The sequence below is a fragment of the Bos taurus genome, chromosome 7 (genome assembly GCF_002263795.3).
Source record: "Bos taurus isolate L1 Dominette 01449 registration number 42190680 breed Hereford chromosome 7, ARS-UCD2.0, whole genome shotgun sequence".
Classification (NCBI taxonomy): Eukaryota; Metazoa; Chordata; class Mammalia; order Artiodactyla; family Bovidae; genus Bos; species Bos taurus.
The window spans coordinates 17,018,558-17,035,796 of record NC_037334.1 but is presented as its reverse complement, the minus strand read 5'-3'; the positions used below and the strand labels follow the sequence as shown (position 1 = coordinate 17,035,796).

The 17,239-nt window shown below is 53.2% G+C and overlaps 1 protein-coding gene across 1 annotated transcript; it reads right to left on the bottom strand.

Moving 5' to 3' along the window:
* Nucleotides 1–7,584: 7,584 nt before the first annotated feature.
* On the bottom strand, nucleotides 7,585–17,193 carry RAB11B (RAB11B, member RAS oncogene family). The gene is given in 5 exon segments (NM_001035391.2): nucleotides 7,585–8,459; nucleotides 9,034–9,114; nucleotides 9,480–9,673; nucleotides 10,473–10,668; nucleotides 17,100–17,193. Coding segments are annotated over 5 exon segments (657 nt in total). The 5' UTR covers nucleotides 17,140–17,193; the 3' UTR covers nucleotides 7,585–8,313.
* Nucleotides 17,194–17,239: the final 46 nt, after the last annotated feature.

Below are 17,239 nucleotides of genomic sequence, written 5' to 3'. Positions count from 1 at the left end.
TGCATTGGCAGGTGGACTCTTAACAACTGGACCACCAGGGAAGTCCCAGGGCTTATTTCTTAAGTAAAGTACATTCTTCTACATAATTATAGTATTATCTTCAAAATCAGAAAATTAATATTGATCCAGTATCACCAGGTAGTTCCCAAATCCCATTCAAAGTTTCAATAAAGTTCTTTAAAGCTCCAGACTCCATTCTAGGATCACCTGTTATATTTTGCTGTGTAATTCAGTCTCCTGCAGTCTGGAACAATTCCTCATCCTTTCCTTGTCTTTCATGACCTTGATATATATATATATTTTTACATATGTCCATTTATTGATTGCTGGGAATACAGCTTATTGAGAATACATTGACATGCATTTGAGGGGAGAAATTAACCAAACCTGAAAGGAAGCCATTCAATAAGCCTGAGAGTTAATAAGGTAGGAGAGATCAGATCTAAAGACACAATGTGTGGGGTGACTCCAACAACCACGGAGTCATCCTTAAGATGCCAACTGCAAATACTTGGGGAACGTCTCTGTTCTGAATTACTTTGGAACTACCAGGAAAGAGAGAAGATCACCTCGCCTCTTTAGTTTAATACGAGAAGGAAAGCTGTTCACTGATGTGCCAAAAAACAAAAAACTTGCTGTCACTTCGAACTGTTTTAAGGCAATTCCATTTTTACAAATTCTTCCACACCAATTTGTATGCTTTAGATTTATAAGCAGCTATGAGACTTAGGAAAGATTCACAACTGATGCAAAAGACTGTAGCCATATCATTCCAGTATCTGCTGATTCATGCTCTGTTTTAATACTAGCAGATTTTTACAGCATACTGTTAATTTTTCCCCAAGGTGTTGAACTCATTGATATGATAAAGTGATATAAATTCAAAGAATTCCAGTTACACTTAAAAGGACAGAGAGATTAAATTACTGGAATGTCTCAGATCATAATTTAAAATTATTTAATGATATATGTGGTACATACGACATAAAGATTTTCATCTAAAGGTGGATAAAGCACTGAGACATACTCCTAACTGCAGAGCTACATGCCACAGAGTTTCTCCCAAACTTTTTAATGGGTATTTTTTTCTTAAGATGATAACATCAATGTTACTTGATATTCGAAATGGTTTGAACTGCTTTCTGTGGTAGCAGGAATAAAAAAGAGAAAACAGAAACAGACATACCCCAGCCCAGTGGAATGAAAAAAAACAGGTGGGGAGAAGATTTTGGCTTTTTTTTTTTTTAAGAGGCAGTCTGTTCCTTCCATGAACCGTGTTCTTTTCCCTTAAAGCTCTGGGGGTGGCGGGGGCGGGGAACCGGTCATGGCTTGCAGCGCTGAACAAACCGAGGGGACAAGCGCACATCTTGGATGTGATATCTGTCCAGAATCCAATGACCTTGATATTTTTGAAGATTACTGGCTAGTTACTTTGTAGAAAGCCTCTCAATTTGCATTTCTCTAATATTTCATCAGGGACAGAAACCACTGAAATGATACTGTGTTCCCAGTGCGTGTATCAGGAGGCAGACAATGTTACATACACACACAGACATATATAAATTATTTTTCATATTGTTTTCCCTTATAGGTTATTACAAAATATTGAGCAGAGCTCCCTGTGCTATACAGTAAATTCTCCTTTGTTTATCTATTTTATATATGGAGTGAGTGAAGTGTAAGTCGCTCCGCCGTGTCTGACTCTTTTCAATCCCATGAACTATACAGTCCATGGAATTCTTCAGGCCAGAATACTGGAGTGGGTAGCTGTTCCCTTCCCCAGGGGATCTTCCCAATCCAGGGACTGAGCCCAGGTCTCCTGCATTGCAGGCAGATTCTTTGCCAGCTGAGCCACCAGGGAAGCCTAGTAGTGTGTATATGTTAATTGCAACCCGTCCCTCAACCCACCAGTCATTTTTGAAGGCTACTTGGGAACCAACTCAAAATCTTAAAAATTATGAACCTTGAAAATTGACAGGCAAATAGAGAATTAATTATTTACACTGGCTTATACCATCTGTGGGGCTTCCCAAGTGGCACTACTGGTAAAGAACCTGTCTGCCTTTGATGCCTGGGTCGGGAAGATGCCCTGGAGGAGGAAATGGTAACCCACTCCAGTATCCTTGCTGAAGAATTCCACGGACAGAGGAGCCTGGTGGGCTATTGTCCATAAGGTCACGAAGAGTCAGACATGACTGAAGCAACTTAGCATGAACACACACATACCATCTGTAGCTCCAGGTAACCACATAGATGAAGGGAAATTTCTCTTTACATATGTATTTCAAAAGTAAATAAAGAAGAGGAAGGGGATATATGTATACTTAATAGCTTATTCACATTGTTGAACAGAAGAAACTTTACAAACAGCATTTAAAGGAATCAGAATAATTTTTCTCCAATAAGAAAAATAAATAAAAATGAAAAAGGAAATAATTTTAGAAAAGAAAAAAGAGTAAATGAAGAAGGATAGGATTTGAAAATAAACAACAGTTATCATTTTGTAACTCTTAATAGATTATGAATCTAGGTCATGCTTCTCACCAGCTGCTACCACCATGAATGAGAAACGCACTGACATTACCTGCCACCTTGGGTTACATACACAATATTACCTACGAAGTGTCCACTCCTAAATGCAATCAACCTCTAGATCCAGCTATTCATTTACATCGTTGGAAGGACTGATGCTGAAGCTGAAGCTCCAGTACTTTGGCTACCTGATGGGAAGAGTCAACTCATTGGAAAAGACCCTGACACTGGGAAAGACTGAAGGCAGGAGGAGAACGGGGCGACAGAGGATGAGCTGGTTAGATAGCATCATTGACCCAATGGACATGAGTGTGAGCAAACTCCAGGAGATGGTGGAGGACAGAGAAACCTGGCAAGTTGCAGTCCATGGAATCACAAAGAGTTGGACACCACTTGCCACTGAACATTCATTTACAGGAAATTTGGGGGACAGTGGGACACATTAATGCCACCCTGTGTCCACAGAGACAGAAAGCAGATTAATGATTGCCAGAGGCTGAGGGATGGAGAGAGGAGGAGGGAGTAACTGCTTAATGGGTTCTGGGTTTCTTTTTGGAGTGGTAGAAAACTTCTGGATTAAATAGTGGTAAAGGTTGCCCAACATTTTGAATATCCTAAAATCCACCAAATGTATTTTTGAAACAGTTCTTAAGTGGTGAGTTTTATGTTATGAGAATTTTGTCTGCAATTTTTAAAAAGCAAAAAGATACTCTAGGGATGCCATAAACAAGAAACTACAATACAATTGACCCACTTATTTAACAGAAAAAAAGGGGGGATATTGGGAGATTGGGATTTACATACACACAGTACTATACATAAAAGAGATAATAAGAACCTACTGTATAGCAGAGGAAACTCTGCTCAATACTCTGTAATGACCTATATGGGAAAAGAATGTAAAACAGGGTGGATATATGTTGAATGTGTATAATAACTGGCTCACTTCACTGTACAGCAAAAACTAATACAATATTGTAAATCAACTGTACTCCAATAAAAATTTTAAAAATAGGGACTTTCCTGGTGGTCCAGTGCAGAGGATACAGGTTTGATCCCTGGTCCGGGAAGGTCCCAGGTGCCATGGAGCAACTGAGCCTATGCGCCACAGCTACTGAGCCTGCCTGCTGCAACCACTGAAGCCCATGCACTTAGAGCCTGGGCTCCACAACAAGAGAAAAATCAGGTTATCCCCTGATAACCACAACTAGAGAAAAATCTGTGCACAGCACCAAAGACCCAGTGCAGACCAAGATAAATACATAAAATTTAAAAATTAAAGAAAAATAGAAAATAAAAAGTTTAATGGCAAAAAAAAAAAAAAAAAGGCAAGAAAACAAAGGGATCAGAGGGGGAGAATGTGTACATTAAAAGCGATCAAAGAGAAGTGTCAACCAATTGGAGCCAGTGGACCGTGAGTCACATAAATCATTAACAAATTATAAGACAATCAGGAAAAGCAAACACTAGCTCTTTGGTAATATTAGGGAATTACTGCTCATTTCTTTAGGTGGGATGATAGTATTGAGGTGATGTTTTTAAAAGCCTGTATTTTAGATAAACACACAGAAATATTGATAGCGAGAGCATGTTGGGGATTTGCAAACAGGAGATTAGGGTGAAATTAGATGGGTTGAAGTTGGGTGGTGGGCTGATGGGGATTCATTAAACTAGTCTGTCCACTTTTATGTGTTAAATTTTTCCATAAATTAAAAAAAAAATTTGGTATGCTTCTTCCCAGCCTTTTATCTGGGCATCTTCTCCATTTATTAGGGCTTTCTGGCTTATGGTTGCTGCTGCTGCTAAGTCACTTCAGTCGTGTCCGACTCTGTGCGACCCCATAGACGGCAGCCCACCAGGCTCCCCTGTCCCTGGGATTCTCCAGGCAAGAACACTGTAGTGGGTTGCCATTTCCTTCTCCAATGTGTGAAAGTGAAAAGTGAAAGTGAAGTTGCTCAGTCGTGTCCGACCCTTAGCGACCCCATGGACTGCAGCCTACCAGGCTCCTCTGTCCATGGGATTTTCCAGGCAAGAGTACTGGAGTGGGGTGCCAGTGCCTTCTCCTCTGGCTTATGGTAGACACTCACTAAACATTGGGTAAAGCCCCACAGCTTAGCGGCTATAAACCCAGCTCCAAAGTTGAAATCTGCTCACTTCTTACTAATCGTGGGACCCTTGGGGTGTCACTCACTTCTGTTCCCCATCTCTAAATTGGGGCTATTAAGTTATGCCTACCTCCTAGGCCTACTGTAAATAGTATATAAATGAGATGTAAAAGACTTATTTTTTGTGTGTGGTATCATGTTCTTTTACATATCAGTTTATTTAGGTTAACACAATTCCACAAAAAATTAAACACAGAATTACCATGTGGTTCAGCAATTCCACTTCTAAATATGTGTGTGTGTGTGTATCAGTCACTCAGTCATGTTTGATTCTTTGCAACCCCATGGACTGTACTTGCCAGGCTCCTCCGTCCCTGGGGTTTTCCAGGCAAGAATACTGGAGTGGGTAGCCATTTCCTTCTTCAGGGGATCTTCCCAACCCAGGTCTCCCACACTGCAGATTCCTTACCATCTGAGCCACCAGGGAACTTCTCTGGGTATACATTCAAAAGAAATGAAAGCCGGAAGTCAGATATTTGTACCACTGTGTTCATAGCAGCATGATCCACAAGTGCCAAAAGATGGAAGCAACCCAAGTGCCCATCCACAGAAAAATGGAATATCCATACAGCCTTAAACGGGAAGGAGAGTCTGACAGCTGCTACAACGTGGATGATGTGATGGACGTGATGCTCAGTGAAAAGAGCCTGTCACAAATGAGGATTCCACTTATAGGAGGTCCCTGCTGCTGTTGCTAAGTCACTTCAGTTGTGTCCGACTCTGTGTGACTACATAGACAGCAGCCCACCAGGCTCCCCCGTCCCTGGGATTCTCCAGGCAAGAACACTGGAGTGGGAGGTCCGAGAGGAGTTAATTTCACAGAGACAGAAAGTTGAATGGTGGCTGGCAGGGGCTGGAGGAGGGAGAAAGAGGAGTTAGAGTTTAGTGGAGACAGAGTTTGAGTTTTGTAGGGTGAAGTTTTGGAGATGGATGGTGGTGATGGTTGGACAACAATATGATACTTAATGTTGCTGAACCATATACTTAAATGGTTAAGATGTTTTTTTTTTTTTTTAAGATGGCATGCTTTATGATATATGTATTTTATGGTAATTATGTGTATTTTAGCATTAAAAAAATACTTCAAGAGCAGTGCCTGGCACAGAGAGAAAACACTGTGCTTATTTATTTATTTATTAACACTGTGCTTATTAAATCACTGTGGAGTAATCGAAACAGCATTGCAGGACTGTGACCCCCCCAAGGGCACAGGGACACATATTCTTGTTCTCAGATATGTGCCCCAGGCCTGGGTCATCACAGAGGCTCCATTAAGACTTGATTTTTGGGGGGTAGGGGGTGGGGACGCTGCTTGCAATGCAGGATCTTAGTTCCCTGACTAGGGATTGAACCTGTGCCCCCCTGCAGTGGAAGCAAGAAATCCTAATCACTGTACTGCCAGGGAATTTCCAGATTTCCTCTTCTGATCGCCTGACACCCTTCCGGTGCCTCATCACTTTACCTGGCCCTCCTGAGCCCTCTTTACACCATCCACCCTCTCCATGCCCTGCCCTGTCCAAACCCAGGGGAGTCAGCACCCCCCAGGGGCTGTGTTCAGCCCTGGAGTGTGCAGTCCCACAGGACCCCCAGTTCTCTCACTGGCCTTGGCCCCCTGGACCACACATCCTGATTCCACCTCCCAGGTCAGAACACCCCTGCGGCTCTGGGCTCTGAGCTCTTCCAGGAGAGATGTGTCAGGGTCTGTCCATCCTTCCTGGCAGGGCAGCCGGAGCCTGGAGGGCGTGCCACCACTCCTCCCCCCCCCCCCATCCCACTCTGGTGGCTCTCCTAGGGCTCAACGGCACAATTGGCTTCTCCCAGAGGCTGGAGCTTCTAGAACAGCTGCCAGCGCTCAGGTGATGGGTGGGGGGAGACACGCGCGTGCGCGCGCGCACACACACACGCACACGCACACACTCACGGTTATGTAATCAGAGTGGGGCAGGGCATTGCTCTGCCCCCTCCACAGTGAGAAGTGATCCTCAGGCCAGTCCTGCCCACACGGGCCAAGGGGAGAAGCTGGGTCCTGAGGAGACCCAGAGGAACCGTCAGCGCCCTCCACCCCTCCTCTGTCACAGGTGTTCCCCCAGTGGGCACTCCTCAAAGGCTGGTCTAGGATGGAGTGAGCTGGGGTGGAGCTGACATCGAGCAAGGTGACGGCTGAGGAGGAGGCCAGGTGGGCGGTAGAATGTCAGCTGCTGCTGCTGCTGCTAAGTCGCTTCAGTCGTGTTCGACTCTGTGCGACCCCACAGACGGCAGCCCACCAGCCTCCCCCGTCCCTGGGATTCTCCAGGCAAGAACACTGGAGTGGGTTGCCATTTCCTTCTCCAATGCGTGAAAGTGAAGTCGCTCGCTCAGTCGTGTCCGACTCTCAGCGACCCCATGGACTGCAGCCCACCAAGCCCCTCCGTCCATGGGATTCTCCAGGCAAGAGTACTGGAGTGGGCTGCCACTGAATGTCAGCAGTGAACCCCAACCTGGGGGCTGAGAACGGGGAGCAGTGGACACAGCCCACCCTTTCACACCCTCAGGTCTTAGGCCTGGCAGTCCTAGTGCCGGGGGCGTCTAACTGCCCACCCCCCAGCCTTTCCTCCCTCCCTGCCTCGGGGCGGCAGGAAGAGGGTCCACCCAACCACACCCTCACCCACCCCAGGACCACGGTGGGATCTGCTCTGTCCTGCGCAGGGGCTGAGCCATGGCGATGGGCGCCTGCAGTGAGACCCCAGCTCAGGAGCGCCACCTGGCAAAGAAAAAGAAGACAAAGGCGCAGCGGCAGGTTTCTGTACAGGAAGTTCGAATTATACATTTTAGTAACCGGGCGAGAGAAACGAGGCATCCGGGCAACAATGCAGGGGCCACAGGGAGAATAAGAGATCGAGAGCTAGGGTTTGGCGTAAATCTTACAAAGTGTATAAAGAATCTGTGTTTCTCTACAATAACAAAAAACCAAAGGCTACAAGAGCGGTTGTATATACAAAACACGGAGATATTGCTTCACTTGCAAACAGGTTCCTGACCAGACGGGGAGACAAGACAGAAAGGGGGGCACAGGATGGGGTGAAGGCTGGAGAGCGCGCTGCGTGCAAAAAGGAGGGGGAGGGGGGAGAGGGTCTTCTCCCAGCATAAATCTACAGGCAGGAGCTTGAGTCGCGCACGCGCGGGAGAGGATGAAGGCGTGCGCTGTGCCGGCTGTGCGTGGGCGAGCAGGCGGTTGAGAGCCAAGTGTCCGCCTGCCCAGCCCCCGGCGCCTTGCTTGGCTGGCTGAATCAGCCAGGAGTGGGGTTCGGGGTGGGAACCCGCCAGAGAGGGAGGGCGGCGATCGCTCCTCTGAGGCTGCCGTGGAAAACTGGAAGAGCCTGCTGCTCATCCCCCTGGCCTCTGGCCCGCGCCTTCCTCCTACCACCCTCCCCGCCCCGCAGAGATGAGAGGCCCACTGGAACCCAAGGAGAGCAGGTGCAGCAGCCAGGGGCTCCTAGCTTTCCTTGGTCTGGTTCTTCGTGCGGAGCTTGAGGGGAGGGCCGGAGCCAGTCGTAGAGGGGCGGGAGGGTGGGGGCGGGGCAGTGAGAGGGGCGGAGGGCCGGGACGAGCACGCACGCTCGGAACAGGTGCGGGGCGGTCACAGGTTCTGGCAGCACTGCAGCTTGTTGGGTTTCTGTCCGTCGGTGGTGGGCGGCACGCTGATGTCCACAACGTTGTTTCCGGGGGACTCGTCGTGCGCTGCACGGTCCGCAATTTGCTTCTGTGACACGATGCGATAGATCTCTACGGGGTGGGGGGAGGGAAGCACGGGGTGAGGCCGCAGTACTCTTCCGGATGTCACCTCCTCCAGGCAGCCCTCCGGATGCTGAGTTGGAATCCCTCTCAAAGGCTCCCACTGTGCCCTGGGCGCCCCTTAATGGGCTCCCGGAGGTTCCCCCCAACCCCCAAGGCTAGCTGTGTACCCGGAAACAGAAGGACCCACACCTGTCTGCAAATGTACCTCCCACCCAGGGCCACTCGTTCTGTAAGATCAGAGGCCTTCTTTTCCAAGGAGAAATTTCCAGAAGCCCTTGGGCTCCGAGTCCCTGAGGCCACATGCCTCCCGCCGACCCTGCAGGCTGTTCTCTAGTGAAGCTACCCAGGACCCACCTGCAGGAGGGTCCCTGTGTTGTGAGTGACAGTACGGGTGGGACCTGGCCTCATGCTGTGGAGCAGGCCCTGTCTGTCCCCATGTCTAGACTGAACAGTGGTCTTCATGAAGGAAGGTTTGGGGGCTGTGCTCTGGAGCATGTGACCTGGGTGGCTGGGGCCCTGCTCATGCCCACCCTCTGGGACCCCAGCTTGGCCCTGTGACCACCTGTGAGGATGTTCTTAAATGCTTCCTCCACGTTGGTGGAATCCAGGGCTGAGGTCTCAATGAAGGACAAGTTGTTCTTTTCTGGAAGAGAGGATGTGGCCCAGGTGAGTCAGCTGGGGGGGTGGGGTGGGGGGCACCCCTACCCTCTCCTGGGGACCCTGCCTGCCTGCCCACTCACCTGGTCCAGGAGATGAAGGTTGGGGGCCAAAGGGGTAGGACTGGATACTTACTCTCGGGGAGGGGAGACTGGCTCTGTGGCCACAGGCATGGAAGATGCACCCAGTGTGGGCCAGCTGCCTTGCCTGCCTTCCAGATGCTTCTCTGACACCTCAGTCAGAGTCCCGCTCTCAGCAGCATGGCCCCTCGAGGCCCCGGCCAGAGCAGATGACCCAGAGTGACCCCCTGGCTGCCCTCTGGCCACCCCTTCAGGTCTGGTGGGCACTCACCTGCGAAGGCGCGGGCCTCATCCGTGGGCACAGCCCGCAGGTGGCGCAGGTCGCTCTTGTTGCCCACCAGCATGATGACGATGTTGCTGTCAGCGTGGTCCCGCAGCTCCTTCAGCCAGCGCTCCACGTTCTCATACGTCAGGTGCTTGGCAATGTCATATACCAGCAGGGCGCCCACTGCGCCACGGTAGTACCTGTGAGGATGGAGGGGCGGGGCCAGGTGTGAGCTGAGTCAGTGCCTGAGGGGGCATCCCAGGCTCCATGGGCAGCAGCTCCTTGGCCTGAGGGGTGACCAACGTGGCCTCAAGAGAGAGGTGCGTGTCCTGAGGCCCCAGGCTCCACCCCCCGGATTCAGCTCAGGAATGGGGAGGCCTGAGAGAGAGTTGGGAATCTGGGGTCAGAAGACACTCCTTGGGTCAACCACTAAAAGGAGAAGACCACCACACAGGGAAATGCCCTGTGTGGCCTAATGCCCGCTGTGGCCTGTCCTGTCCGGGGCACCAAGCAGATGGATGGACAGGCATTCAGTCCAAGAGATTAAGGAGCGGAGGAAGGGACCTGGCCTCAGTGAAAGGAATCCAGGAGGCAGCAAGTGGCTGATGGAAGTTGGAAGGGTCAGGGAAGAGGCAGCCTGTGGGGTCATGATGGCTACTGGGAGGCCAGGATGGAGTGGGACATGGTGAGCACTGGTGGGGGGCTGGGCGGGCTGAGCAGACAGGATGGGGCGCAGGCAGAGGGGAGTGGCCCAGGCCAAGACTGGCGATGACAGCCCCCACCATGCAGCCAGTGCCCAGAGGCACGGCAATACGTCAACAGGACCCAGGGGTCAGAGGGGCTGTGGGGCGTGCCCACCTGGGGGTCACAGCATGGCCAAGACTGGGCACCAGCCTTCTAGCGGGTCCACAGCTCCCAGGGATCTTGTCCCTCCACCCTGGGCCTCCTGCTCTCGGGGTTGTGTTCACGATTCCCCTCTCCCCTGGCCCCGCTGCTCACGCCGAGGTGATGGCGCGGTAGCGCTCCTGGCCAGCAGTGTCCCAGATCTGCGCCTTGATGGTCTTGCCGTCCACCTGGATGCTGCGGGTGGCGAATTCGACGCCGATGGTGCTCTTGCTCTCCAGGTTGAACTCGTTGCGGGTGAAGCGGGACAGCAGGTTGCTCTTCCCCACGCCCGAGTCCCCGATAAGCACCACTGGGGGGAGGGGTGGGGAGGGGCACGATTGAGGCTCCCTGGGCCAGAAGCGGGCAGTGCCCCAGAGCCGAGACCCCACATGCCGCCCACATCCACCCACAGGGCCTTCACAGCGGCGCCCAGGGTGCTGCAGACGCATGACAAGAGTCAGACGGAGCGGAGTCAGTACTGTCCCGGGCCCCTAGCATGAGGTACGACACGAATAGGGTCCTTTAGAGCAGGGCTGCCCCAGATGGGACCCAGGCACTGGGCAGAAGGCAGCCTGGGGAGTCGCAAACCTCGACAGTCCCAAACTTCCCTGGTGACCTGGGAAGTCAGGGCATGCCTGAGAAAGCCTCAGGACTGGGTGACCTTCCGCAGGTCACTTAACCTCTCTGGGCTGCCTTTTCCACAGGAAGACAGTGACGGGAGCACCTTAGGGAGGGGGTCATGGGAATGCCTGGGATCGGAACTCAGCCAACATCTGGTACACTAGGGCAGGTTTGCAAGGCAGGTAGGGCGGTGGTGTCAGATCATCCTGCAGGCACGACGGAACAAGAGCCTGCCTGAGCCGTGAACGCAGAGCAGGGCAGAAAATGGGCGAGTCTCTCTCCACTCTTCCCTTTATCGTGCTGCCTGTCCCCAGCCGTGTAAGCCCTGCCTCTGGGGGCCCAGCCGCTCCAGGCTCTGGGCTGGAAAGGCCAGGAGGGGCTGTGTTCAGGCTCAGAACACAGTCCCGGGGACTTGTGTCCGTGTGTGCACCGTGTGTGCGCAGTGCAGAAGAAACAGCGTCTCTCTAGATGCTCCAGTTGGAAACCACAAGGACGCCCAAGCGTTGGTCTTAGGCTCTGGCACCCCAGGGGCTGCGGACATGGTCGGTCGCTCAAGGTCCCAGCGAAGTTTTTCCTTGATGAGAAATTCTATGTGTGCACGCCCAGATTCCTGCTGCTTGTTACAGCTTCGCTGCTCCCTGACCCCAGACAGGAGTTTCTACGTTTATTCTCAGCGTCGACGAACAGGCTGTTTTCCTCTACGCCGCCAGAGGGCGACTGTGAGCACCCAGAGTGGGTCCCCCCCCCCCCGCCACCCCCTCATAGGGATCCCACCTCCAAAGTCCGGAGCCCACAGGGCCCTGCATGACCTGCCCCGTCCCCTCCCTGCCCTCATCTCCCCTCTTTTTCCCCCCTCACTCACTCTGTTCCAGACACGTGGGCCTCCTCGCGACACTACCCTTTACCTGGAAGGTTATTCCCCAAGTACCCACCGGGTTCCTGCTCTCCTCTGTGTGGCCCCTCTGGTGGCACTTGATCAAGGAGGCCAAACCCTGCCATTTTCTTAAAACGTCACTCCCCAGTCCCCTTCCCTGTCTTTCCTCCATAGCTTCCAACCCACCACACTCGCCAGCTTTCATTTAATGATTTTTTTTGTCACTCTGCCTCGAGGTCAGCCATCTTGGACAGTCTGGTTTGCTGTCGTATCCCCAGGACCTGGCGCGGTGTGGCGCACAGGACACACCCGATTAATACCTATTGGATGAACGAATGCCAAAGGAGCTGGCGGAGCTTCCCAGGCCCACCTCTCCCCCAGTGGGAGATGCCCAGGTCACCATCCTCGGGCTCTAAGTAAGGAGGGGTAGGCCAGGCAGCTCCCAGGACTCAGTACGCTCTCTGGACTGGCTGCATTAGAGCCAAGAATAACAAGAACAAGAAGAATGTTCTGTGCTGAGAAAGCTCTTGATGTGCTATCACCTCACATATACATCACATGACGCATTTTACAGATGAGAAACTGAGGTGCAGACAGGCAGCCACTTGCGTGGGACCATCCAGTTGAAGAGTGGTTCAGCAGGATGTGAACCCAGGATTCCTAAGTACAGGGCTGAGCTCAGGGGTCTGGGTTTAGCCTCCTCTCCCACCATCTGGGGTATCCTGACCCCCTACAGTAGCTGGTAACTCCTATTCATCCTTCAAAACCCCTGGGTTCAGGCACTCCTCTCCTCTCAAACTACCACCAAGCCACTGATGACAATGCCAATGTCCTCTCCTGACACCATGGGCACCAGACACAAGAATGCCAAGTTGACTTCAGAGAATGGTGGAAAGAGGTCAGTGAACATGGGCCTGAGGGCCAAGGACTCCCAGCCATGCCAGTGGGGCCACGGCTGGACTGACTGTGGGCCCACTGTCCACACCCCCAAGCCCTGACCTCCTTCCCATGGTGATGGCATGAATCTGGCCAAAGCCAAGAAGATTTGCACACAGGTCTCATGTCCTCAGGAACAGAACAGGAAATGCAGAGGAAGAGGGTCCCTTTGGGCCCAGCCCTGTATTCCCCCTACCCTCTCACGGTCTTCCCAGCCCTGTCCATCTGTCCAGCCTGGGGGTCCCATTCTCCACATGGGGTCTGCTCTGGCCCAGCCAACAATCTCTTGAGCCCCCCAGGCCAGGCCCAGCCCTAAGGGCTTTGTTATGGAGTTCGCAAGGCCACCCCAGGGACAGATGCTCACATGATCATGTATAGTTGGGGATGCTTAACCCAGAGTGACCAAGTCCCCTGGCCCAAGGTCACGCCATGAGAACAGTGGAGCCCAGAGCCACACAAGGGCCACCAGCCACAGCCCAGACAAATGGCCCAGAAGGCAGGGCTGCCCCCTAGGTCCCTGGCACACGGTGCCCAGTGCAGAACTGGCTGGTGAGGCAGTGGCCAGGCCAGTCCTGTGTGCAGGCTGTGGAATGAGGATGGCATTGTCCAAAGTACAAGTCATCTGTTGTCTCAGGGAAAGAAAGAGCCCTTGAGGACATGGCCCCCAGCATTTCCCCAGAAGTTGGTGGCATCACTGGCCGGGACACAGTCCCCCAGGGCACACCACTTGGCTGGCCAAGCAGGCAAGCCCCGCTGGCAAAAACAAAGAGCTGGCACCTCTTGGAAACCCTTGGTCCCCTGCCCTGCCCCAGGACAGTGCAGCACATCTAGAGTCCAGCCTCTGACACTCAGGCCACTGAGTGGCCATCAGAGGCACTGCCCTCCCCCACTCCAGGCTGATCAGGGGTCACAGATGCTCCCACTGTGGACCTCACCACCTGGTCCATCAGAGGAGAGGTCAAGGGAACCCCTGGGGAATTGACGGGCAGGCTGGGGAAATGGCCCTGGACTGAAAACGATAAAATGTTAGCAGGATAAAAGTGAGGGTCTATAATTAGATACAAATAAATAAACTCACTTCTGGGGGTGCGAGGGATGAGCCTAGTGGAAAAGGAGAAGCATGTGGGAAAACCCCCAGGGGGACCTGTTGGCCTTGACCAGGAGGACAGGGGAGCCAACCTGTGATGTGGCTGCCAGAAAAGCACATTGGTGCCGGGAGGGCTGGGCAGAGGGCAGCCAGTGTCCTGAGTGAGCGGTGTGGCCCCTCCATGCCCAGGGCAGGGCCAGGGAAAGGTGACTGAAGCCTGGGGGAGGCTGGGCACAGGATGGGGGATGGGAAGATCACAAACCACTCCACTCCAGAAGGGCTCCCCCGACCAGGCGGCAGGGCGGGGGAGCTGTGTGGTGAGAAAGTGGATCCTTGTCAACCCTTCCAGCACAGCTGTGTCTGGACACCTCTCTACTGCCCAGGCCTGACCCTCTGCAGGCCATGGGGTCACAGGAGGGCCTGTGGGGGGGCAGCTTATTCACGTTTCTGTCTACTTGCCATATTTATGGCCAGTGATGCGATAGTGGCAGCTCGCTGCCTGCTGTCTTCCTTCCTTCTTTATTTCCCAGAGTCAGAATTTCCTTTTCCTATTTAACTGAGTGGATTTAGAGACAAATATTAAAAGATAATTGGCAGGGGAGGGGGAGGGTTCTTCCCTGGTGGCTCAGTGGTAAAGAATTGCCTGCCAATGCAGGAGACACAGGTTCAACCCCTGGTCTGGGATGATCCCTCATGCCATAGGGCAGCTAAGCCTGTGTGCCACAATTATTGAGCCTGGGAGCCAACACTACTGAAACACGCATGCCCCAGTGTCTATGCTCTGCAACAAGAAAAGCCATTGCAATGAGAAGCCGACACCACCACAGAGAAACTAGCCCCCTCTTGCCGCAACGAGAGAAAAGTCCGCACAGCAACAAAGACTTAGCACAGCCAAAAATAAATAATAGAGGGTCAAAAAATAATAGAGAGGTCCTCTGACAAGGCATTAAGTGTGAAGGGAGGTCTCAGATGACCAGACTAGGAACCGCTGACCTTGTGGGTTAGACTGTCACTTCTGACCCGGCTCGAGGTCAGCAGGGCACCTGCTAGAGCGCAGGGGGAGAGGGCAGTGGGGCAGGCGGGCATTGCCCCCTGGGGCCAGTTGTCCCTGAAGTATTTCCAGAAAGAGGACTCAGGAGATGGGTCCTGGGAAGCGCACAGCCCAGTTCCAGTGCCCCTGACCCAGTAACTGTTCTTCTGGGAACAGACTTCAAGGAAATAAACCAAAGGACAAAAGATGACTCGTGCAAACACTTGGAGCTGGATTATTTACAACAGCAAATTGTTGTGTTCCGAGTGGGCCTGGAATTAGCTCTCAAGGGTGGCCAATGTCAGCTGGGGAGCCCAGCTCAGCGGCACAGGACCTGACCAAAGCCTAGGTTCACACAGAAGACTCTGGAAAGTCAGTGACCCCTAAACCAGCCCTGCAAATAACAAGTGAGGAAGGACCACAGAAACACTGGGAGGGGGAATTTCCCTGGTGATCGACCCAGTGGCTAAGACTCCATGCTCCCAATGCAAGGGGGCCAGGGTTCAATCCTTGGTCAGGGTACTAGATCCCACATGCTGCAACTAAGTCCCAATGCAGCCAGATAAATAAATATTTATAAAAGAAAAGAGACTCTGGGAGGAACGCCCCCTACCCAGGCCTGCCCAGCAGTACACATCCAGGTGGGAGCCAGTCAGCACCTGGGGAGCAGCCCCCTGGAGTAGGCTGGGTAGACATAGGCACCATGTGCTGCAGGACTGGCATCCAGGCCACCTGTCACCCACCCTCAAAGCCCTGACAGTGTCCATTCTCGCCTCTAATGTGAGACCCCCCAGGACTCAGTCAGCACCTGAGCCAGATGCCTGCTGACCACACAGCCTCACCTGCTGGCAACCTATGAGCTTGCAAGCAGCTCCTGGAGCCCACAATGCTGTGTGACAGAGTGGCACAGGGACTCCCTCTGCCCAGAAACCATTCACTACTGGAGATCCCACTTTCTACATCCCCAAGGTCCCCAGAACCCCAGACTCAACCAGGGATGATACCACAGACACATAGTGACGGGCACACTACATTCCCAGCCATGGCCAAGCTCCCCCAATGAGGCAAAGATGCCAAAGGCTGGCATGGGAGGTAGCATGGCAAGGGTGCCCTGAGTGGGCCTGGAGTTAGCTCTCAAGGGTGGCCAATGTCGGCCGGGGAACACAGCTCAGTGGCACAGGACCTGGCCAAAGCCTAGGTTGGCACAGAAGGCTCTGGAAAGTCAGTGACCCCTAAGCCAGCCCAGCAATGGCTGCCTGACCTGCCCACGTCTTACTTGAGGCCCCTAGAGCCCTCTGCTCCCTGGCCAAGGAAGATCCTTTGGTAGGTTGGAGGAGGAGGTCTGACAACCCCAGGTACACTGCTTAAATGGTCTGGGTTCAAATCCTGCTCCACCACGTAAACTGTGCCCGTTTCCAGGTTCATAAAGAGAAAGACTGGATAATACAATACCGACCTCACTGTGGCGAGGGCTTCAATGAATTCACGTGTGTAAAGTGCTTAGAAAAGTGCAGGTATTTGGAAAGCGCTTTTAAAAGAGTTCTAAGAGTTAACCATCAGGTCTGGGTTTAGCACACACAGTCCCTGACTTCCCCCCCCACTCCAGGTGCCCCTCAACGCATTTCCGACTCCACTTCCCAATCCAGGCTCCACTGCCCTCCCACCACCACCACACCTTGATCCCCATTGTTCTCCCCTACCTTCCCGGGCACCCTACAGATGCACTGCCACTAATCAAAACAGGCCCCTCCCACTAGGTGAGAGCACCGCCCCCATTCGCCCAGCCCATTTCTTGGACACGCCCACCACATCCTAGCACCGCCTCTAACGGCCCCGCCCCCATCGCGAAGGGAGCTTTCCACTCAGCCCGGCCCGCCAAATGCTGGGGCGGCCCCGCCCCTCTGAAGGCCCCGCCCCTAACGGCCTCTCCCACTGCCCGGGGCCCCACCCACTCTGGGCCCTGGCCCCGCCTCGGCGCATCCCGGGCCCCCAAGCCTCTCTGGGCAGCCGGCCTCGCATGGCCGCGCACCCTGGCCCGAACTTGACCAAGACCGGCCTTCACTGGCCTTTCTCGGCTGCCCGGCCTGCTGGGCCCCAAGCTTCGGGCTGCGGCCTAGGCCCAGAGGCCTGAAGCGCAGCCTCGGCTCCTGCCTGCCACCGCCCGCTTGCCCGTCTGTGCCCCACCGACCGCACCTTTGAATAGGTAGTCGTACTCGTCGTCCCGGGTCCCCATTGTCCTGGCGCTTCCGGCGGGATCGGCGACTCCGCAGCCCCACCACAAACACCCGACGGGGGCGGAGCCGGCGCCGCGCAGAGCGGCGGCCGAATGGCCA